At 37.6% G+C, this 24,723-nt stretch overlaps 1 protein-coding gene across 1 annotated transcript in view; it reads left to right on the forward strand.

Moving 5' to 3' along the window:
• The first annotated feature begins 9,128 nt into the window (after nucleotides 1-9,128).
• The window catches only part of ANKRD52 (ankyrin repeat domain 52), a 374,590-nt gene continuing 358,995 nt past the window's right edge, over nucleotides 9,129-24,723 (forward strand). Inside the window, exon 1 of the mRNA XM_053705506.1 lies at nucleotides 9,129-9,294. Coding sequence (XP_053561481.1) covers nucleotides 9,268-9,294 — 27 coding nt within the window. The 5' untranslated portion in view covers nucleotides 9,129-9,267. The remainder of the gene's footprint in view (nucleotides 9,295-24,723) is intronic.

Consider the following 24,723-nt stretch of genomic DNA (forward strand, 5'->3'; position numbering starts at 1 on the left):
CCGATGGAAGAAGACTTCACTGCCGCTTGCTGGAACACATCGCCTGGATCGGATGAGGAGTTCGGCCCGGCTGGGTGAATACAAGGTAGGGAGATCTTCAGGGTGGTAGTGTTAGGCTTATTTAAGGGGGATTTGGGTTAGATTAGGGGTATGTGGGTGGTGGGTTGTAATGTGTTTTTTTTGCAGGCAAAAAGGCAGTTTTTTTGGGGCATGCCCCCACAAAAGGCCCTTTTAAGGGCTGGTAAGGTAAAAAAGCTTTGAACTTTTTTTAATTTAGAATAGGGTAGGGAATTGTTTTATTTTGGGGGGCTTTATTATTTTATTAGGGGGCTTAGAATAGGTGTAATTAGCTTAAAAATCTAGTAATCTTTTTTTTATTTTTTGTAATTTAGTGTTTGTTTGTTTTTTGTAATTTAGTTTAGTTTATTTAATTGTATTTTTAGATAGATATTTGTAGTTTATTTAATTTATTGATAGTGTAGGTGTATTTGTAACTTAGGTTAGGATTTATTTTACAGGTAATTGGGTAATTATTTTAACTAGGTAGCTATTAAATAGTTAATAACTATTTAATAGCTATTATACCTAGTTAAAATAATTAACAATTTACCTGTAAAATAAATATAAACCCTAACATAGCTATAATGTAATTATTAATTACATTGTAGCTATCTTAGAGTTTATTTTATAGGTAAGTATTTAGATTTAAATAGGAATATTTTAGTTTATAATATGAATTAGATTTAATAAGAATTTAGTTAGGTGTGTTAGGGTTAGATAGAGTTAATATAGTTTATATAAATACTATATGGATCGCGGTTGACAGGGAGATAGACATTGCGCATGCGTTAGGTGTTAGGTTTATTTTAGCAGCCAGTTTAGGGAGTTACAGGGCTCCAATAGTCAGCGTAAGGCTTCTTACGGCTGCTTTTTGTGGCGAGGTGAAAATGGAGTAAGATTTCTCCATTTTCGCCACGTAAGTCCTTGCGCTGTATATTGGATACCAAACTGCGCGGGTTTGGTATACCTGCCTATGGCCCAAAAAACTACGGGCGACGGCAGAAATATACGCGCGTAACTTCTAGGTTACGCCGTATATAGGATACCAAACCCGCGCAAATATAGGCGTCGCCAGCTTTTGCGGGCGACGATTTTTAGCGGATCGACCCCCAGGTCTGGTCAGGGTGAGATAGTAAACAGACAATAAAATTTGGAGGGGGTTAAAACTGTGGCATAAGACAGCTATACATTTTAGAATAATAGCAAGTATTGATAAGGATTGAGCGTACATGGCAATTAACAAAACATTAGAAGACATTGGATAATAGTACAACAATTGTAGGACTAAATTAAGAAACTAAAATCTTTTGCTCTATGTAAATATTCACATACCAAAATAGAGTTACAGGAGAGGAACAACCCCCAGAGTGCAGTTAATACTTTGCAGATTGACATGGAATATATTCACGTACCAAAATAGAGGTTACAGGAGAGGAAAAAGATCTATATTACTTTTTAATATAGATATAAAATTCAAATACCCCGCTCTCTGTCGCCCATTTCAAAAGTCAAATTTTTCAGTGAGCTTGTTGAATTTTTTTTTAATTGTTGTCCAATCAGCGCTCTCCCCATATGGCACTTTTGTTGTAGTTTTAGTGCTGATTAAAGAACAATTCAAACCATTAGCTCACAGATAAACTTTTGAAGTGGGCAGCGGAGCACAGGGTATTTGAATTTTATATCTATATTAAAAAGTAAGTTATAGCGCATGAATAAAACTCCATCTAAAACATCACTTACATTCCAGATCTGTTTTTATAGAGTTTATAATCACTTTAAGAGGAAGGGAGTCTGCTCTGTCCAACTAGTTTGCTGCCCAGATTCTTTGCCACCTTCAGTGATCACAACCATTTGCCTCAGCGGCCTAGTGATGGCAGGCCGCAAGCCACTAGTTGGCCTTCAATAATTTATATAATTGATGTAATATTGCTATAGGAGTAGGTGCTTTGTATCAGATTAAATCATTCACACTATATGAGTAAAGAAACTGGTAAAAGATTATGCTACAAGTGCATCCTTCCTCAGTTTACAATTTAAAACAATTTGTATACTTCATTCTTCAGTGTGCGTCTGGAGATCGCATGAAGAGGACCTCCGTAAGGCCTGGCTGAAGAGGAGGACCGACATGGCCGATGACCTCTCCAACTTTGCCGCCGGGATGAAGATGAACCGCGGCCTGGATGAAGATTGAAGAAGATGGTTCCGCGATGGATGAAGATGGAGCGCTGCCCTTCATCAATGGTGAGCACCAGTTTTCGGGGTTAGTGTAAGGTTTTTATTTTTATGGTGGGTTGATTTGTTTGATGAGCACAAAAAGAGCTGAATGATCTTTTAAGGGCAATGTCCATCCAAATGCCCTTTTCGGAGCAATGGGTAGATTAGGGATTTCATAGGATTTTTTTTATTTTGGGGGGGGGGGGTTTAATGTTAGGGGTCAATGGTTGTATTGTTTATGTAAAAGAGCTGTTAGCTTTAGGGCAGTGCCCTACAATAGGCCCTTTTAAGGGCTATTGGTAGTTTTTTTTTGGGGGGGGGGTTTAGAAAATAATTTTTTTTATATTTCGGATAATTTTTTTAAAAAAAATTTGTAATGGTAGTTTTTTTTGTTTATTTACTAATACAATTTAACCCTTTCCTGACAGGGTTAAAGTGTCTACATCGGAACAACTGTTCCGATGTAAACAATTTGAAATCTTGCAATCGTGCACATGATCACAAAATTTGATCACATCAGGCGGGCGTCCCTATGATGCTAGGCACGTCCTCCAGACCGCAATCCCATGAGGGAAGCGCCAGTGGCTTCAGGAAAGCCACCCAGTCAGGATGTTTTATTCCGTCCATTGGCGTTAAAGCCCAGAAAAATTTGGACGGAATACAACGTCCTAACGGCGTTAAATGGTTAAAACAATATGTATACTTCATTATCCTTTGCACTGAACCTTTTTTACAGCTTTTTAATGGGTGTTCCTATGCAGAACAGTGTTTTTTCTTATCAAAATTGTATTTGCTGAGTTACCAGCTTCAACTGTATATAGCGCTGCGGAATCTGTTGGCGCTCTACACATAATCGTTAATAATAACAATAATAATAACTGAACATTTCATCTATTTGACCAGTTAGAATAAATTAAGAATTATCATTTATGCACAAATACATAACCAGTAGCTCAACAGAGGGCCCTGGTGCAAAAAATGTTTGGACCTCCCAAAGGTCACCGAGTAGCAAGCAATAGTACAAATATACATGCTATTCTATATAATGAGTGTGAGGATAGATCTGCAATCTGCACTAATAAAAGGATCCACTATATTAGGATTGTACACATTCTGCACATAACTAGTGTATAGACCGGTTTCTATATCCCTCCCCAAGCACTTGGGCCCTGATGTCACTACACCTGCTGCCCCAGTGATTGTTCCACCCAGTATGTAATGTTTTTTAATGTAAGGAAAAGTATTTTAACATTCAGTTGTTGCCTTTTTATATAAAAGACTATAGCCCTGAACAGCGTACAACTTCTCACCAGGGGACAGGATTTTTTTCAGGCTCGTCTTTAAAAGCAACAGAATGTTCTCACTAGCTGCACCCATATCTGATCTGTTGAATCGAACAGTTAATAGTTTAGGTTTTAAACGATTGAGGAATAACTAAATTAGTATTCCTTAAAAGTGAAAGAAACCCCTCATACATAAATTCATACTTCTAGAATCTACATGAAGATCATAGACTATTTAGGTTGTTTTTTCTTTTACTAAAATGGTCAAACCAATGCAAAAGCTTTAATTTAGCTTGTCTTAGCATTAGTAAAGCATTGGTTTTAAACTCACAGCAACAGATCAATACACTACATTACCTTTGACGAGAATCTAGAATAGTTACGTTGGCAGAATACAAGCTTAAAGCTAGAAAATGTTTTAGTTATCTTTGTTCATTAAAAGAAGGGAGTCAATAATGGTGTGCCCAGTGGGTCAGTTCTTTTACCTGTTTTTCCCCATTATTATTCAGATAGAGCATACAGTTTTAAACAACTTTCCAATCTACTTCTATTATCAATTTTTTGTTGTTGCTTGTTATTCTTTGTTGAAAAGCAGGAAGGTAAATTCAGAAGTGTGCACGTGTCTGCAACACTATATAGCAGCAGTTTTGCAACCATGATATACATGAGCAAGAGCACTAGATGGCAGCACTATTTCCTGTCATGTAAGTGCCCCAGACAACATGTGCACGCTACTTATATAGATATCACTTAAACAAAGAACAACATGAAAACAAAGCACATTTGATAATAGAAGTAAATTTAAACTTTTTAATACTGTATTCTCTATCTGAATCGTGAAAGAAAAATTTTGGGTTTGATGTCCCTTTAACATTCATTAGTAATACTGGTACCGAGCTTAAAGGAAAGGTGAAACTTTCTACAGATGATATTAGATTTTGTATCCAAGTTGTCATTCCACAGTGTAAGATTAATTATATACTTAGTTAATGGCTCTTTACTGACAGTAATGAGAAGAATGGAACGTGATTATTTTAGACAATTTGAAGCTGGGTAAACAATGAAGTAGCAAAGCTTGCAAGACTAGTGGAATACTTGGTTGCATAAGAAGAGATTAAAATCAGGAAAAGTGGATTTTTTATGTCACTTTTTAGTAGACCTATTCCTGTATAATGTGTACTGTTCTGGAAATCATCACCAAAAGGCTATAAAGAAACTAAAAACTGTTGTGCAGAGAACTACTAAAAGGACCAGTAAATACAGATTTGTACAATCGAGAAACTGCCTGAATTTCAAAGTTATGTTTATTTCCACTCCTGTATCATGTGACAGTCATCAGCCAATCACAAATGCATATACGTATATTCTGTGAATTCTTGCAAGTGCTTAATAGGAGCTGGTGACTCAAAGAGTGTAAATATATAAAAAAAAACAACTGTGCACATTTTGTAAATGGAAGTACTGTAAATTGGAAAGTTGTTTATAATTGCATGCGCTACCTGAATCATAAAAGTTTAATTTTGGCTTGAAATGGTACATGGTCTATAAAGATAGAACTTAAAGGACCAGTCAACACAGTAGATTTGCATAATCAACAAATGCAAGATAACAAGACAATGCAATAGCACTTAGTCTGAACTTCAAATGAGTAGTAGATTTTTTCTGACAATTTTAAAAGTTATGTCTTTTTCCACTCCCCCTGTACCATGCGACAGCCATCACCCAATCACAAATGCATACATGTACCATGTGACAGCCATCAGCCAATCACAAATGCATACACGTACCATGTGACAGCCATCAGCCATTCACAAATGCATACACACTTATTATTTCACATGCTCAGTAGGAGCTGGTGACTCAAAAAGTTTAAATATAAAAAGACTGTGCACATTTTGTTAATGGAAGTAAATTGGAAAGTTGTTTAAAATTGCATGATCTGAATAATGAAAGTATCATTTTGATTGAGTGTCCCTTTAAAGGGACAGTAAACATAGCAAATTTTATATAAAATTCTGGACATAGTGCAGAATTATATAACATTACCTTAGCGCCAACTTTCTAAACCAAAGGACTACAGAGATATTGTACTACAAGCATTGAATTTTACAGAACGCTACTCCTATTATTTGCTAGGTTTACTGTCCCTTTAACCCCTTAATGACCGGACCATTTTTCAATTTTCTTACCCTTAATGACAATGGCTATTTTTACATTTCTGCGGTGTTTGTGTTTAGCTGTAATTTTCCTCTTACTCATTTACTGTACCCACACATATTATATACCGTTTTTCTCGCCATTAAATGGACTTTCTAAAGATACCATTATTTTCATCATATCTTATAATTTACTATAAAAAAAATATAAAATATGAGGAAAAAATTGAAAAAAACACACTTTTTCTAACTTTGACCCCCAAAATCTGTTACACATCTACAATCACCAAAAAACACCCATGCTAAATAGTTTCTAAATTTTGTCCTGAGTTTAGAAATACCCAATGTTAACATGTTCTTTACTTTTTTTGCAAGTTATAGGGCCAGAAATACAAGTAGCACTTTGCTATTTCCAAACAACTTTTTTTCAAAATTAGCGCTAGTTACATTGGAACCCTGATATCTGTCAGGAATACCTGAATATCCCTTGACATGTATATATTTTTTTTTAGAAGACAACCCAAAGTATTGATCTAGGCCCATTTTGGTATATTTCATGCCACCATTTCACCGCCAAATGTCATCAAATAAAAAAATAAGTTCACTTTTTCACAAATTTTGTCACAAACTTTAGGTTTCCCACTGAAATTATTTACAAACAGCTTGTGCAATTAAGGCACAAATGGTTGTAAATGCTTCTTTGGGATCCCCTTTGTTCAGAAATAGCAGACTTATATGGCTTTGGCATTGCTTTTTGGTAATTAGAAGGCCACTAAATGCTGCTGCGCACCACACGTAAATTATGCCCAGCAGTGAAGGGGTTAATTAGGTAGGTTGTAGGGAGCTTGCAGGGTTAATTTTAGCTTTAGGGTAGAGATCAGCCTCCCACCTGACACATCCCACCCCCTGATCCCTCCCAAACAGTTCTCTTCCCTCCCCCACCCCACAATTGTCCCCGCCATCTTAAGTACTGGCAGAAAGTCTGCCAGTACTAAATAAAAGGAGTTTTTCTTTTTTTTAATAAAAAAAATTAAAATGTTTTAGCTGTGATGGACTCCTGCCTTAGCCCCAACCTCCATGATCCCCCCCCCCCCAGCTCTCTAACCCTCTCCCCTACCTAATTGCCGCCATCTTGGGTACTGGCAGCTGTCTGCCAGTACCCAATTTGCCCCCAAAACAAGTGTTTTTTTTTGCAATTTATTGCCAGTTTACATTTTTCTGTAGTGTAGCAGCCCCCCACAATACCCCAACCCCCTCCCCCTCCCAGATCCTTATATATTTATTTATATTTTACTTTTATCCCCCCTTCCTTTCTCATTGGTGGCAGTGGGCATGTAATCGGGCGCGCACGCGCGCGCCCCCGCACGCTCCCGGCACCCGGCGTGCACATAGCACTTACAGGAACCGGATGCCGGGTAGCGATGGGCCGCCCACCCGCCTCCCTGATGTGCTCCCACCCACCAACGAACCGGCACCATCGCTACCGGTGCAGAGAGGGCCACAGAGTGGCTCTCTCTGCATCGGAGTCTTCTAAATGGTATTGCAGGATGCCTCCATATGGAGGCATCACTGCAATACCCTGAGAGCTGCTGGAAGCGATTGCGATCGCTTCCAGCACTCTCTTAGACAAGTGACGTACCAGGTACGTCCATTGTCACTAACTGCAAGTTTTTGCAGGACGTACCTGGTACGTCACTTGTCATTAAGGGGTTAAAAGGAAATACATAGCTTAAAGGGACATTAAACACTTAAAGGGACACTGAACCCAATTTTTTTTCTTTTGTGATTCAGATAGAGCATGCAATTTTAAACAACTTTCTAATTTACTCCTATTATCAATTTTTCTTCGTTCTCTTGCTTTCTTTATTTGAAAAAGAAGGCATCTAGGCTATTTTTTTAGTTCAGAACCATGGAAAGCAATTGTTTATTGGTGGGTGAATTTATACACTAATCAGCAAGAACAACTAAGTGTGTTCACCAAAAATGGGTCGGCATCTAAACATACATTCTTGTATTTCAAATAAAGATACCAAGAGAATGAAGACAATTTGATAATAGGAGTAAATTTGAAAGTTGCTTAAAATTGCATGCTCTATCTGAATCACAAAAGAAAAAATTTGGGTTCAGTGTCCCTTTAATAAATTTTAGGTAGAATGATGCAGTCAAAGAAAAGATTAGTCTGATAAGAACGATTTATTTTTTAAAGTTTAGTGGTTTAAAGTGAAGGTCCATTTTGATGAATTAGTGCCCAGTTTTAATAAACCTATTAAAAACAAGGGCACTTTAATTTATTAAAATTGACATTTCACCGTTTGCTTCAAAAACTTACCTTTTAATCCTGGCAGCCGCTCCAGCACTTCCTCCGCCCGTCGCAAGCCATCTTTGCGGGTCCAAAATGACGAATCCGGCCTCCTCCAATCACAGTGTTGCATCAGGCCAAGATTCCCCCGGGGACTGTGATTGGAGGAAGCCTGATTCGTTATTTCACGACAGCCGGGGGAAATCGCTGGAGCAGCATTCAGTTTTAAAAGGTAAGTTTTTGAAGAAAACTGTGAAATGTCAATTTTGATGAATTAAAGTGTCCTTGTTTTTAATAGGTTTATTAAAAACCGGGCACTAATTCATCAAAATGGACCTTCCCTTTAAATATTGACAATATAAGTTAAGGTTTTAGTGTCTATAAAACAATGGGAGCTGCCATGTTGTAACTTAGGTTACCTTCAATGCTGTAGCCAGTTAGGAACAGTTATAAATAGGTCACTAATGTGTAGCCAATAACTGTGAGTAATATAACTGTGTTCTGCACTTCCATTTCTAACAGGAACTGAAAAGCTCACAATTTCAGAATGGAATTGCAGGAAACGGGACAAAATAATTTAAGTATATTGCAGTTTCTTTTATATATACATTTATCATGTTATATTATCATCTCAATTTGTTTAATGCCCCTTTAAGTGAAAAGAGGAATTATAACAGAGGTATTCACACCCATAAAAGGAATTTAATAACGTTTATTATTTATAAAAAAAAGAAGCAAATATAGCAAGTGGGCATTACGGTTGGGTTGGTGACTGGTTCTAGGCTCAGGAAGTATCTGAGTATGCATTTCTGATTTATTTGTAGAAAGCTCGATTTGTGGAAAAATGTTTCGTTGTAAGTCAAATTACTGAAAACTGTAAAGGAATGAATAGGGTTAGGAAAACAAAAACGTTGCCACTACAGAAAAAAAAGAGAATTCCGGTTTTTCTCTGCAGTAAAAAAAATCAAAAAAATCTGTATTTTAGAAACATGGTTGAATATGATGCATCATATCTGCGTTTTTACAGCTCTCCCGCAGGCGGCACTGTGCACATCGCACAAGTGGTCTACCTTACTGCCACACAGTGGCGCTGTGACCGCAGAAGGTAGGCGGGCCCTGGCTTCCTGCAGCAATAAGAAAAAAAGGATCGAGGAGAAACGGCGCAGCTTGTGCGCCTCATAACAGCTTTCGGTCCCTTCCGCCTGCGGGAGAAACCGCCTCATGACGGGAGCTCCATGCTGACAGACCGCGGGACATGGGACTTCTCAACATTACTGACCAGGTGAGCGGTTCTTCTTTACCTAGTTCAGCAGCGCAGTGTGCGGCCTAGTTGCGCCTCGGTCTGTCCTGTGAGGCCTCTGCTGACAAGGAAGCTAGCTGCTGACAGAGGCGCATTGGGAGAGGCTGTCCGCACCGTATCCCGCGTCTCCATCTGTTTAGCAGTCAAACCTAGGGTTACATGTCATCTGGAGCCTAGCAACCAGCACAGGCCTTGCAGCAACCGGAGCCTCTCCCATTACGCCTGAGCTCGATCCGCCTCTTTCTGTGCGAGTCCCTGTGAGGTCGCGATTATAAAGTCTCGCACAGGTGCCTCGCGCTCACCTGTAACAGCTGTGCGGTTGACTCATTGCGTGCCGGAACTTCCTTTATTTTAATCTAGTCATTGCCGTTAACTATTTGGCTGCCAGCGAGAGTTGCAGTTTATTGCGTATCAGTGCATTGAGCTGTATCGAGCATCCCTTGTGTTTACTACCGGGGACATCTGTATATTGCAGATGTGACTGAAGTAATTGTGTAAGTTTGTTTTCCTTCTTGTTGCTTTGTTTACTACATCTGTTGACCCCTGACTGTGTCTGTTTGGTCTGCAGAAATTGCAGTGTTTAAAAAGGATGTTTTGCACAGGATCCCTGCAGGTTGTGATTGTAAAAATTGTATAAAAAAAATGTACAATCATGCTAATGTACTCAGTGCTACTGATGGTAATTTGAAAATAAGTAACAGTAATAATCATAAAATGTAGTATGAAGATGAGTACTTTAAAGCAACAGCTGTTTGAGGTTCATTATAGAATACCTTGTATTATTGTTTGCTCTCACTGTGGCCATGGGTAAACAGATCAGCCACATGAAAGCTAAAGTTCCGTTGTTCAGAACATTCGTTTTTAAGAGACTTTTCAGTTTACTTCTAGGTAGGATCAGGAGCAGTAATGCAAGCTGGTGATTGTTGGCTACATACACCTCTTGTTATTGGCTCACCATATGTGTTTAGCTGGGTCCCATTTTTGTGTTAGAGCATTTTCATTTTGCACCTTTATGCCCCTTATGCATTAAAGAGATAGTCTAATCAAAATGAAACTTTCATGATTTCAGAGCATGCAACTTTCCAATTTACTCCTATTAACAATTTTTCTTCGTTCTCTTGGTATTTTTATTTGTAAAAGCAAGAATGTAAGGTTAGGAGGCAGACCATTTTTGGTTCAGCACCTGGGTAGTGCTTGCTTATTGGTGGCTACATTTAGACACCAGCAAGCGTTACCCAGGTGCTGAACCAAAAATGGTCCGGCTCCTAAGCTAAACATTCATTCTTGCTTTTTCAAATAAAGATACCAAGAGAACAAAGAAAAATTGATAATAGGAGTAAATTAGAAAGTTGCTTAAAATTGCATGCTCTATCTGAATCATTTAATTTTGACTAGAATATTCCTTTAAATACACTTTTTAGATGCAACATTGAAACAATTTTTGCTAATGCCTTTTTGTAAAGTTTGTTACATACTGTCTGTTCTCTGTGCGGCTATACAATATGAAACTTATGTTGACAAATAATGTCCCTGTGTTCATGTTGTAAGGTGTCTCCCCCCCCTGTATATAGCTTTTCCCTATTTATGGTTCTCTGTCAGTTCTGGTAATAAAATAGCTATACAATAGATTTGCAATGGATGTGGTTTTGTTGTATAATGCTTGACAGCATGTCCTTTTTTATATTTTCATCATCCACACAAGGGCCTGTAATTTATTTTGTATAAATAAATAAAACAACAACAATATCCACTGGCTGAGCAGTGTTTAACCTTTTCACGCTGTTGTATTCCGTCACAACGGCACTGGGCTTGTGCTTGCAGGATTTGATCGCGTTCTGGAGGGCATTCCTAGCGTCATAGGGACGCCCCCCAGACCCGATCCCATTATTGAAATCTCGCGATCGTTTGACTTTTTAGCCCGGTCACGAAAGGGTTAATGTTGTTTAATAGTTTTTCCATTTTCATATATGTTACGGGTAAAGTAAGAAATCGGACATTACCCAAGCATCTGTGGGTAAAGCCCGATGTACTGTAATTTCCCAATCTACACAATTTCTTTTGCTTCTGCCTGGGGGGTTGAAGGGGGTGCCCCGCCGATCCTCTGGCATCCACCACAAGTGATTCTTGGGGAATGAGGTTTATAAGGGGGCTTTGCCCCCCCTTAACCACCCACTTCTGTTATCAAATTTGCTTAGTTCTCTTGGTATCTTTTATTGAAGAGTTAAACTAGGTAGGCTCATAAGAGCTCAGAAGTGTGCACGTGTCTTTAGTACTCTATGGCAGCACTTTTGCAACATTATTTGTAGCTTTGTCATACAATGTTGCAACTAAGACACTGCTGCCATAGAGTACTAAAGACACGTGCACACTTCTGAGCTCTTATGAGCCTACCTAGTTTTACTCTTTAATAAAAGATACCAAGAGAATGAAGCAAATTTCATAACAGAAGTAAATTGGAAAGTTGTTAAAAATTGCAAATCCAAATCATTAAAGTTTAATTTTGACTTTACTGTCTCTTTTTAATATAAACGTGTTGGCTATTGTTTAAAAATAACAATTCTGGAGCAGCCTGTCCTTTGTTAAAGTGATTTGTAAACTTTAACAAATTAAAACCCAGTATCAAAAAATAATCTTAAAACAAGGGGCACTTTAATTCGTTACAGTTTACAAAGATGCTTATTTTATCAAATACCTTTGCTTTATGGTAAGCATAATGCCAATCCTCCGCCCGCATCTCCTGGTTATATCGATGATGAATCTGGCTTCCTCCAATCGTTGTGTGCCCCCTTTGGCGCCCAGCTCGTGGGGCAACGCAATGATTGGAGGAAGAAAATAATCATTATCTCAATAATAACAAATTAAATCCTTTTTTTTTCTTTCTAACTAAAGAAAAATAATCATTACCTTAAAGTGATAGTTAACTTTACATGTTTTAAAATAAGCAATATTTTACAAGGACTTTAGTTGATCACTTCTGATAATTATATGCTCTGTAACTTTTTAATCTAGCTGTGCCATTCTAATACCCCGCGCTCCAGCTGCCCACTTCAAAATGTATAATTTTTTTTGAGCTGTTGGCTTGAACTGTTGCCCAATCAGTGCTCCAGTTACAAAAAAGTGCTGTATGTAGCACCGATTGGCGAACAGTTCAAACCATTAGCTCACCAAAAATAAGTTTGTAAGTGGGGGCCTGCATTATAAAAGGAAGTTACAGTGCATCTTTATTAAAAGTAATTAAAATCCCTCTAAAATATCGCTTAGATTCCGGACCTGATTTAAACACGTGTAAAGTTTACCATTACTTAACTTAACTAAAACAATAACCTTATGGGTTTCACTCATTTTTTTACTGCTTGTCTCTCCCTCTTCACACTTGGGTCATTGTGCAGATCTATCCAACGCCAAACAATTTTCTATTTATTGAACTTCTTTAAACTTGGTAAGGGATTGATTTTGTCTACATAGATTTGCAGGGGAGCAATGTGATTAAAGGGACAGTCAACTCCAAAATTGTTATTGTTTAAAAAAAAAAAAATAGATAATCCCTTTATTACCCATTCCCCAGTTTTGCAAAACCAACACTGTTATATTAATATACGTTTAACCTCTGCGATTACCTTGTATCTAAGCCTCTTTTGACAGCCCTCTGATGACATGGCTATTTGTTATCTATTTCCTTGCATTTTAGCCAATTAGTGCAGTGTCCTGCTCAACTCCACGGGAGAGAACACAATGTTATCTATATGGCCCACATGCACTAGCAGTCTCTTGCTGTGAAAATCTAATAAAAAAGATGGCAAGAGCCTGTCTGTAGTGGCTTAGAAACAGGCAGAAATTTAGAGGTTTAAATGTTATAAACTATATTTGTATAACAATGTTGGTTGTGCAAAGCTGGGGAATGGGTAGTAAAGGCTTTATCTAACTTTTTAAACAATAACAATTTTGGTGTTGACTGTCCCTTTAAAGAACCAGTAAATACTTTAGATTTGCATAATCAACAAATGCATGACACAAATACAATGCAATAGAACTTAGTCTGAGCTTCATATGAGTAGTAGATTTTTTTTTTTCCCTGACAAAATTATGTCTCTTTCCACTCATGTGACAGTCATCATCAACCAATCACAAATTCATATACTTATATTCTGTGAATTCTTGCACATGCTCAGTAGGAGCTGGTGACTCAAAAGTGTAAATATAATAAGACTGCACGTTTTGTTAATGGAAGTACATTGGAAAGTTGTTTAAAACTGCATGCTCTATCTGAATAATAAGAGTCTGATTTTGACTTGAGTGCCCCTTTAAAGTGATAGTAAAGTCAAAATTAAACTCATGATGCAATTTTAAACAACTTTCCAATTTACTTCTGTTATCTAATTTGCTTCATTCTCTTGGTATCCTATGTTCAAAAGCATAGCTAGATAGGCTTAAGAGCAGCAATACACTGCTGGGAGCTAGTTGCTGATTGGGGACTGCACATATATACCTCTCTTGTCATTGGCACATCCAATGTGTTCAGCTAGCTCCCAGTAGTGCATTTCTGCTCCATCATCAAAGGATGATGAAAAACAAGGATGCTAAAAACACTAATTCAGTTTTTGGGAACTACAAAACCTTTGGATTATACTTTAAGAATTTCCCCTCAAAAATAATTTTATTAAAAAAAAAAAAAAAAAAAATTTAAATGAAGAAATCTCCCCCCAAAAAGATTTAAGAAAAAAAGAAAGTGTTTTTTTTTTTTTTTTTTTAAATAATTTTTTTTTGATTTGTATCCACCCTGTTTAAAGGGGCAGTCAAGTGCAAAAAAACTTTCATGATTCAGATAGTGCATGTAATTTTAAACAACTTTCCAATTTACTTTTAGCACCATTTTTGCTTTGTTCTCTTGGTATTCTTAGTTGAATGCTAAACCTAGGAGGTTCATATGCTAATTTCTTAGACCTTGAAGGCCTTCTCTAATCTAAATGCATTTTGATAGTTTTTCACCACTAGAGGGCATTAGTTCATGTGTTTTCAAATAGATAGCATTGAGCTCATGCACGTTAATTTACCATGGGGACAGCTCTGATTGGCTAAACTGCAAGTCTGTCAAAAGAACTGAAATAAGGGGGCAGTCTGCTGAGGCTTAGATACAAGGTAATTACAGAGGTAAAACGTGTATAATTATAACTGTTGGTTATGCAAAACTGGAGAATTGGTAATTAAGGGATTTTTTTTTTTTTTTTAAACAACAAAAATTCTGCTGTTGACTGTCCCTTTTTAAAAGCATACCTCTTGTGATTAGCTTACCAGATGTGTACTCCTAGTAATTCATTGTTGCTCTAAAACTGAAGTTAACTATGTGTTTAACCTCTTTATTGGGGTTTAATACAGTTATATACAAGTAATAGCTATCACATTTTCTTTTTGGATTTTTAAGTAACTTTAAGCCATTGTAGTCTATTAAAGGGACACTGAACCCAAATTGTTTCTTTCGTGATTCAAATAGAGCATGCAACTTTCTAATTTACTCCTATTATCAATTTTTCGTCGTTCTCTTGCTATCTTTATTTGAAAAATAAGTCATTAAAGCTTTTTTTGGGCTCAGTACTCTGGACAGCACTTTTTTATTGGTGGATCAATTTATCCACCAATCGGCAAGAACAACCCGGGTTGTTCACCAAAAATGGGGCGGCATCTAAACTTACATTCTTGCATTTCAAATAAAGATAGCAAGAGAATGAAGAACATTTGATAATAGGAGTAAATTAGAAAGTTGCTTTAAATTGCATGCTCTATCTGAATCACAAAAGAAACAATTTGGGTTCAGTGTCCCTTTAAAAGGGCTTCAGTTTGATTTGGTAAATGCAGGGTAGTATACAATACAACAGGAAAATCTGATGAAACCTACAAAACTTTGGGGCTTGTTTCGGAGTCTGAAAATCAGAGCAATGTTATTTAAAAATAAGCAAAACTATACATTTAAAAAAAATCAAAAAAAATCTTTATGGACTATATAATTAGATCATCTACAAAACATTTATGCAAAGAAAAAATGTGTATAATGTCCCTTTAAGGTACATTAGAATGCAAAGGTTATTCACCCTAAAATAATGATTAGCTTTTCATTATGTAGCATGAGGCTGTATACTCATGACTGTAATGTTTTAAATTTTTTTGTAAATTAGTATCATTAATCTATATTCACAATGTCATGCTCGCACAGAGGTTTCTGTAATACTATTTTTTGCATTTTTACTATCTAGTTTCTCAGCAGCCCCCACTGCGCACTCTGACAGGCCCACACATAAGAAATACCGGCCAGGCCTGTCAGAGTGCCATTACACATGTGCCCTGGGCATGTAGCGGCAGATCAATGTTTATGTATAAATATATATACAATGTAAATAATTATAGATACAGTTGTGCTCATAAGTTTACATATCCTGGCAGAATTTATGATTTCTTGGCCATTTTTTTTAGAGAATATGAATGATAACACTAAAACTTTTCTTTCACTCGTGGTAAGTGTTTGGCTGAAGCCATTTATTATCAATCAACTGTGTTTACTCTTTTTAAATCATAATGACAACAGAAACTACCCAAATGACCCTGATCAAAAGTTTACATACCCTGGTGATTTTGGCCTGATAACATGCACACAAGTTGACACAAAGGGGTTTGAATTGCTATTAAAGGTAACCATCCTCACCTGTGATCTGTTTGCTTGTAATTAGTGTGTGTGTGTGTGTGTGTGTGTGTATAAAAGGTCAATGAGTTTCTGGACTCCTGACAGACCCTTGCATCTTTCATCCAGTGCTGCATTGACGTTTCTGGATTCTGAGTCATGGGGAAAGCAAAAGAATTGTCAAAGGATCTGCGGGAAAAGGTAGTTGAACTGTATAAAACAGGAAAGGGATGCACTGAAATTTCGGCCGCAGAAAGTTTCGTCCGAAAATGGCATTTTTGGTTATTTCGTTTTTCTGTTTTTTTTTGCCTTTTATTTTTGGTAAAATTGTGTAGCATATTTCAAATTTGATGCCAGCCTAGAGCTGCTGTTTGAGTTTACTTGACTTACTGTTTTGCATATAATATTAGTTTTCTAGGACTATACTTTATTTTGATAATTAATAAAAAAAACCAAAAAAACCCCAAACTGTTAAATCTGATTCTGTTACACAGAACTAAATAAAGAATATAATACTGGCGATGCCCCAAAATTTGGGCCGCCGAAAATGTGCAGTTCCAATTTCGGCCCAAAGAGGACCAAAATGGATAAAAAATGTACAGCCCTCCCCTGTTCTATTGAGTTACATGTCTATCCTTAGCATAAGATAAGCAGCACAGCACTGGCATGGTACACAGAGCACACACATAAGTACCATGAGATTATGATATTTGAAACCAGCAGTGTGTACACACTTGGTACAAATTAGCACCCACCAGACAGTGTATACAAAAAAGCACAGTAACTTTCTATAACCACCTTGCACGTAAGGTCGTAGCTAAGTCCGATGGTCCTGGTGGTAGGTGACAGGTAGACTCCATTTGGGGTTCCGAACATATAATCTGACGGGTCAGTGTGAGACCCGAACCAGGAACTAGGCGGAGATAAGATGAGAGATGATCAGGTGCAGCCACGCCCATCACACGGATAACTACACCCCAAAACAAAACGCATGTCCACCTCGTATTGTTGTCTGGCTATAACCACGCTCCACCAGTTTCACTGCAGATCACGCCCTACAGTACAAGTGACCACGCCCATTTGTTGGAGCTTTCCCGCCTACAAGCTCTCTCAGCAACACACACACACACACACACACACACACACACACACACACACACACACACGATTTAAAAAAGAAAAAAAAAATTGGTTTCAGTTTTCTGCCAGGGGCATCCTGAATTTTCGGTATCGATTTCGGTCCAGAATTTTTATTTCAGTGCATCCCTAATAAAAAGATATCCAAAGAATTGAGAATGCCAATCAGTAGTGTTCAAACTCTAATCAAAAATGGAAAATAAAGTGTTCTGTTGAAACCAAACCACGGTCAGGTAGGCCAACTAAAATTTTAGCCACAACTGCCAAGAAAATTGTTCGGGATGTGAAGAAAAACTCACAAATAACTTCAGGTGAAATACAGGACTCTCTGAAAACATGTGGTGTGGCTGTTTCAAGATGCACAATAAGGAGACACTTGAAGAAAGATGGGCTGCATGGTCGAGTCGCCAGAAGAAAGCCATTACTACACAAATGCTACAAAGTATCCCGCATACAATATGCCAAACGGCACAGAGACAAGCCTCAAACCTTCTGGCACAGTCATTTGGAGGGATGAGACCAAAATTTTGCTTTTTGGCCACAACCATAAACGCTACATTTGGAGAGGAGTCATCAAGGCCTATGATGAAAGGTACACCAATCCTACTGTGAAACACGGAGGTGGATCGCTGATATTTTGTGAGCTACAAAGGCACAGGAAATTTGGTCAGAATTGATGGCAAGATGAATGCAGTATGTTATCAAAAAATACTGGAGGAAAATTTGTTTTCATCAGCCCGGAAGCTGCGCATGGGACGTACTTGGACATTCCAACATGACAATGATCCTAAACACAAGGCCAAGTCAACCTGTCATTGGCTACAGCAGAATAAAGGGAAGGTTCTGGAGTGGCCATCTCAGTCTCCTGACCTCAATATCATTGAGCCACTCTGGGGAGATCTCAAACGTGCAGTTCATACAAGACAGCCCAATAATTTACAGGAACTGGAGGCTTTTTGCCAGGAAGAATGGGCAGCTTAACCATCTGAGAAGATAAAGAGCCTCATCCACAAAAGACTTCAAGCTGTCATTGATGTTAAAGGGGGCAATACATGGTATTAAGAACTGGGGTGTGTAAACTTTTGATCAGGGCCATTTGGGTAGTTTATGTTGTCATTATAATTTAAAGAGTAACCACAGTTGATTGATAATAAATGGCTTCAGCCAAACACTAACCATGAGCGAAAGAGAAGTTTTTGTGTTATCATTCATATTCTCTTAAAAATGGCCAAGAAATCATAAATTCTGCCAGGGTATGTAAACTTATGAGCACAACTGTACACTGACAGCATAAAAACAAGAATGCATAAGCACCAGAAAAGTAAGTGAGGACTGCAAGCAGGTTATCAGTCTTACGTGTTTTAAGCTTTCAATCAGCCTTACTCATAGACACTATTAACCCTTAAAACTAATGCACCTTTTATACAAAACAATTGATTCTTATTGTTACTGCAGTCTCATTGTTAAAGGGACAGGGAAGTCCAAAATAAACTTTCATAATTCAAATAGGGCATGCAATTTTAAACAATCTTCCAACTTACTTTTATCACCAATTTTGCTTTGTTCTCTTGGTATTTTTAGTTAAGTTAAACTTAGGTAGGCTCATATGCTAATTCCTCAGACCTTGAAGGCCGCCTCCAATGTGAATGCTTTTTGACCACTAGAGGGTGTTAGTTCATGTGTGTCATATAGATAACATTGAGCTCATGCACGTGAAGTTACCTAGGAGTAAGCACTGATTGGCTAAAAGGCAAGTCTGTCAAAAGAACTAAAATAAGGGGGCAGTCTGCAGAGGCTTGGATACAAGGTAATCACAGAGGTAAAAGTGTATTATAACTGTTGGTTATGCAAAACTGGGAATGGGTAATAAAGGGATTATCTATCTTTTTAAACAACAAAAATTCTGGTGTTGACTGTCCTTTTAACCAATCTAGAGGGATATCAGCACTTAAAGGCCACTTGTAATATACTAACATATTATATTATTTAAATACTATACATTGGTAAATGGAAAAGATTAAATAGATGTGTACATTTGTACATAATTTTAAAGGAAAATTGATAATAGTAGCAATAATAACAACAATGGCAACATTATAATCTACAATCAACAAAAAAGTAAATGGAAATAAATTAAATTTAATTAAATATCATACACACACACATATATATATACACACACACACACGTGTGTTATTGCCCTTTGCAGTCAAATACATGGCCATGTACCTTTTGAACCTTAATTTTTTTTAAATTAATATTTAAACTAGCCCACAGAGTTGAGAAATAGACCTTAAAGGGACATAAACCCAACATTTTTCTTTTTTGAGTTAGAGCATACAATCTCTTGGTGTCCTTTGTTGAAGGAGAGCAATGCTCTACTGGGAGCTAGGTGAACACATTGGATTAGACAGTGACAAGCAGCTATCTCACAGTAATGCATTGCTCCTGAGCCTACTTATGTTTTCCAACAATTGATACTAAGAGAACAAAGCAAATTGGATAAGAGGAGTAAACTGGCAAGTTGCTTAACCTTGCATGTTCTTTCTAAATCATTAAAATTTCATTTTGACTTTACTATCCCTGTAATGCCATTGCTCACCTGCAAATCTATGTACACAAAATCAACTTTTACTACGTTTCAAGCTCAATTAATAGAAAATTGTTCGAATAGATCTGCACAAGGACCTAAGTGTGAGGAGGGAGGGGCAAGCAGTAAAAAATAAATATAATGTTATTGTTTTAGTTTAGTTGAATAAAACTAAATTGTTGTTATTAACCCCTTGAGTTCTAATGACGGCTCTAAGCCGTCAGAGTTTCCCACTCTGGTGCTAATGACGGCTCAGAGCCGTCACTATTGAAACAAATAAAGGGGACTTCATGTAGAAAGAAATCCAGCTTGGCGCCCATGGGAGCCGGATTTACCGCACAGCTATTGGCTAAGAGGTGAAAACGTCACCTCTTAGCCAAATTTTTATTTTTTTTGCTGTGGGCTACTGTACAAGGTAAACACAGTGATCGATTGAATCAAATAAAGGAGCTTTCTACATGAGGTATCTTATACTTCATGAATGAAAGTCCCCTTTATTTGTTTCAATAGTAAATCATAGCGTTTGTAAAACGCTAGGATTTACTTTCACTTTAAATCTCATGAGATTTCATAGTAATGTTCCTTAAAGGAACATTAAACTCAGCATTTCAACAACACATAAAATGTTTAATTATTAAGAATGAAACATTATTGCAGGGGGGTGGAGGCTTTCGGGCGGTGACCAAGATGGCCGCTTACTTCGGTGTAGTTACCGAGTAGATATATCAGCTGCATATCACCTGAGAAATATACCATCCACGTTTTTATTTGGATGTATTAAATGGATAGTATAGTAAAATATTTGTTCATGTTTCAGATAGAGCATGCAATTTTAAACAACTTTCTAATTTACTTCTATTATCAATTTTTCTTCATTCTCTTGGTATCTTTATTTTAAAAAGTTGGAATGTAAGCTTAGAATCCAGCCCATTTTTTATTCAGCACCTGGGTAGCAGTTGCTGATTGGTGTCTAAATGTAGCAATCCAATCAGCAAGTGCTACCCAGGTGCTGAACCAAAAATGGGCCTGCTCCTATGCTTATTTTCCAGTTTTTTTATATAAAGATACCAAGAGAACGAAGAAAAATTGATAATAGGAGTAAATTAGAAAGTTGCTTAAAATTGAATGCTCTATCTAAATCATGAAAGTTTTATTTTTGACTAGACTATCCCTTTAAGCTTTTACAGTATGGTCCGATCATTTGGAGATATTTATTTGTATAATAATATTGGTATTTGTAATCTCCTCGGCTCTGGAGTACCGGAACAGAGAAGGTGCACTGCTGAGGTCTTGTTCAAGACCGGCCTCTACCTAACCCCACACCCGGTGATCCGGATACAGCGATTAAAGCTACAAAAAAGACCATTGGAACAAAGTTCCACAAAAAGTAATGCTATCTTAGCACTCTATGCCCAGTCTAATGTGTAAGTAGGAACTTGGGCTAAATAAAATATAACTGTTACTAGTCTTAAAGCCCGTGTACACGGGCCAATTTTTTATGTACCGCGGTTCCATCCCTCTCCCCCTCTTTTCTCTCTCTCTTTCTCTTTCTCTTTCTCTTTCTCTTTCTCTTTCTCTTTCTCTTTCTCTTTCTCTTTCTCTTTCTCTTTCTCTTTCTCTTTCTCTTTCTCTTTCTCTTTCTCTTTCTCTTTCTCTTTCTCTTTCTCTTTCTCTTTCTCTTTCTCTTTCTCTTTCTCTTTCTCTTTCTCTTTCTCTTTCTCTTTCTCTTTCTCTTTCTCTTTCTCTTTCTCTTTCTCTTTCTCTTTCTCTTTCTCTTTCTCTTTCTCTTTCTCTTTCTCTTTCTCTTTCTCTTTCTCTTTCTCTTTCTCTTTCTCTTTCTATTTCTCTTTCTCTTTCTCTTTCTCTTTCTCTTTCTCTTTCTCTTTCTCTTTCTCTTTCTCTTTCGCTTTCTCTTTCTCTTTCTCTTTCTCTTTCTCTTTCTCTTTCTCTTTCTCTCTCTTTCTCTTTTTTTTTTCTCTTTTTTTTTTTTTTCTCTCTCTTTCTCTTATTTTTTTCTCTTTTTTTTTTCTCTTTTTTTTTTCTCTTTTTTTTTTCTCTTTTTTTTTTCTCTTTTTTTTTTTTCTCTTTTTTTTTTCTCTTTTTTTTTTCTCTTTTTTTTTTCTCTCTCTCCCTCCCTCTTTTCCCCTCCTCTATCCCCCTCCCTCTTTTCCCCCCTCCCCCCTCTCCCTCTTTTCCCCCCCTCTCTCTCTATGTAAGGGGCCTATAGGGTTGCCTAAGGCCTTCTTCACTTTCTGCAATTACTTGAGGGGTTAAGGGGTCCTCAGGGAGGTTCAGATGTATGGCAGGGGCTAAGGAGGCCCAGCTAACTTTATAAGAAGTCTCCCACAGGCCCGGCAGCCCAGGCCCCAATGTACCACGTGGACCGGCTATGTAGAATTTATGCAGGAGGGCCAAGAAGTGTGAGCGACTCCGAAGAGAAAATCTTGTGTTTTATGGCGCTCCTGCACTTCCCCCCGTACCTCCCGGTCTCTGTTGCGTGCGCGTGCTAACTTTATAAGAAGTCTCCCACAGGCCCGGCAGCCCAGGCCCCAATGTACCACGTGGACCGGCTATGTAGAATTTATGCAGGAGGGCCAAGAAGTGTGAGCGACTCCGAAGAGAAAATCTTGTGTTTTATGGCGCTCCTGCACTTCCCCCCGTACCTCCCGGTCTCTGTTGCGTGCGCGTGCGCATGCGCATTGAGGCTAAGTGGGTTGTCAATGGCTAGGGCTTTGCGTGCGCATTGCTAGTAGTAGTCTAACGGCTAAGGGGTTGTCAATGGCTAGGGCTTCACGGGTTCGCGTGCGCGTGCGGGGGGCTCAAAGTGTGCGTGCGCAGCAAGGGGGGTCAATGGGCTCAAATCAGTTTGTTTGTGAGTGTGAAACAATGGGGCTCAAATCAGTTTGTGAGTGTGAAACAATGGGGCTCAAATCAGTTTGTGAGTGTGCGGTAAGGTTCACAAACAATGGGGCTCAAATCAGTTTTGAGAGTGTGCGGTAAGGCGCGTGCGCGTGCGGGGTGCTAACAAACAATGCTAAGTGGGTTGCGCGTGCGAACAGCTGGCCAAGGGTGCGCGTGCAGCGGCAAGAGTTTGTCTGAACTGCGCATGACGGCTTCAGACAAACTCTTGTCTTTTATAATATAGGATTATTGCAATTAAAAGATGGGATACAACATACAAATTTTAAAATACTTATCAGAAATTCCACTACTATTATACTAGTGTCTCTTAATTCCTCAGTATATCGCCTCTTGATTATTAAGTAATGTTTGGGGACACTGTAATTATTGGTTGGCTCTACCGCTTAATAGTTCCTATATTTATGTTTTTAATCACAATCCTGGTATGTTGGTAAACCAGAATCTAATTAATATCAACTATTCAATATTCACGTTGTGGTTGTTGATGGAGGTTAGTGTTCACTTGTGTTCAAATAATACTTTGATAATTATTATATGGTATATGGTGCTTTCCTTAATTTTCATAAAGGCTAATAATTTGGCTATCATATATCATGTGGATTAATAAGGTCTATGCGGCTGTTAGTTACACGATTGAGTTGATTTTAAAACATTTACAAGTCAATATGGAATTGTCTGTTTTATTATACTTCGCTTAAGTAATTCCTGAGATATATTATTTCTGGCTGAATAATGCTGATAGTTTTCTTATGGACATTTTATGAGTTTGGACTTATATATACGGTATGAATTAACAAGATTTATATAGGCTTGTATTTGCATCAAATGATGTTTTTGATGACTCGTAAGTAAATATGCATAGAGTTTATTCCATATGTATAGTTTGTTGAATTTATTATTCCACACTTTTACTAGTATATTATAACTTCAATATCTTTGATTGGAGTTGTTTGGTTGGTACTTAGTACAGTATTTATATTACTAGATGTATCAAATTTGTTCCACATGTGTGGTTTTTGGAATTATTTATTGCACACCTACTTATATATTGTAACTTCAATATCTAGGGTATATGCTACACAATTTATAAATATACCGCTTGTCCTCTATTGCAATTTGTGTATCATTACAGCATTTATGCAGCCTTCGTTGCTGTGTATATATACATATGCAGATCCTAAGTTAACCTTTATTTGGATGTTATTAGGATGCTGCAAATGCCGTTACTGGCTGTGTTTTGGGGTTTGGTAAATGAGTAGTTCTTATTAGTTGCGTTTACATTTTATATCTCAATTTGATGTTCAACTTTAATGTGCTTGTTTAGTAAATGTTGCCCTCTATATACACATACTATGTTCCCACATAGACCCTTATGTAAACATAGTCAGTGTGACCACCATTAGAATTAGGGGGATGTAAAATTCCCGAAACATTACACTTGTCATAGTAAATCTGAAATCTGAGTAAATATTCTCTGAGTGTGAATAGTAAGTTACCAGCTCTACCAATATATTCGTGGTGCTAATACTGCTATTTACAACTGCTTTGTTGTTTTGTTACCATTTATCCTTTACATATTCTCTGAGTGTAAATAGTAAGTTACCAGCTCCGCCAATGTATTTGCGGTGCTAATACCGCTATTTACAACCGTCAACGTGACTACTAAACTATAAGCGATAATTGTTCTATTAGTTTAGGAATTCTAATATTTAAAATTACACCATTAGGAACCCCATCGTCCCACAACACACCCCTAAGAAAAAAGTTACATTTGTAGATATTGATACCACTGGCGATGATCAATCTTCCTTTGCAGCCTCTACCTCAGGGGATGATAATTCAGGGTCTGAAAGTGAGATTGTTCATATGACCCCTAACTCAGAAACTAAGGTACCAACCTGTGCAACAGGGACTAATGGTAAATTATGGTTGATCAGGGAGCTAGACTAAAATGATAAACTCTATATTAAACACTGAACAAAGGGATGCACTACCCAGATCCATACTGATAACACTCAGGGTTTTCTGTCTGTTTTGAAACAACCCACAGGGGGAGGGAAGGAATCCGCAATCAGACAACACAGGTATTCCCTCA

This window comes from Bombina bombina, chromosome 3, assembly GCF_027579735.1.
Source record: "Bombina bombina isolate aBomBom1 chromosome 3, aBomBom1.pri, whole genome shotgun sequence".
NCBI classification, from domain to species: domain Eukaryota; kingdom Metazoa; phylum Chordata; class Amphibia; order Anura; family Bombinatoridae; genus Bombina; species Bombina bombina.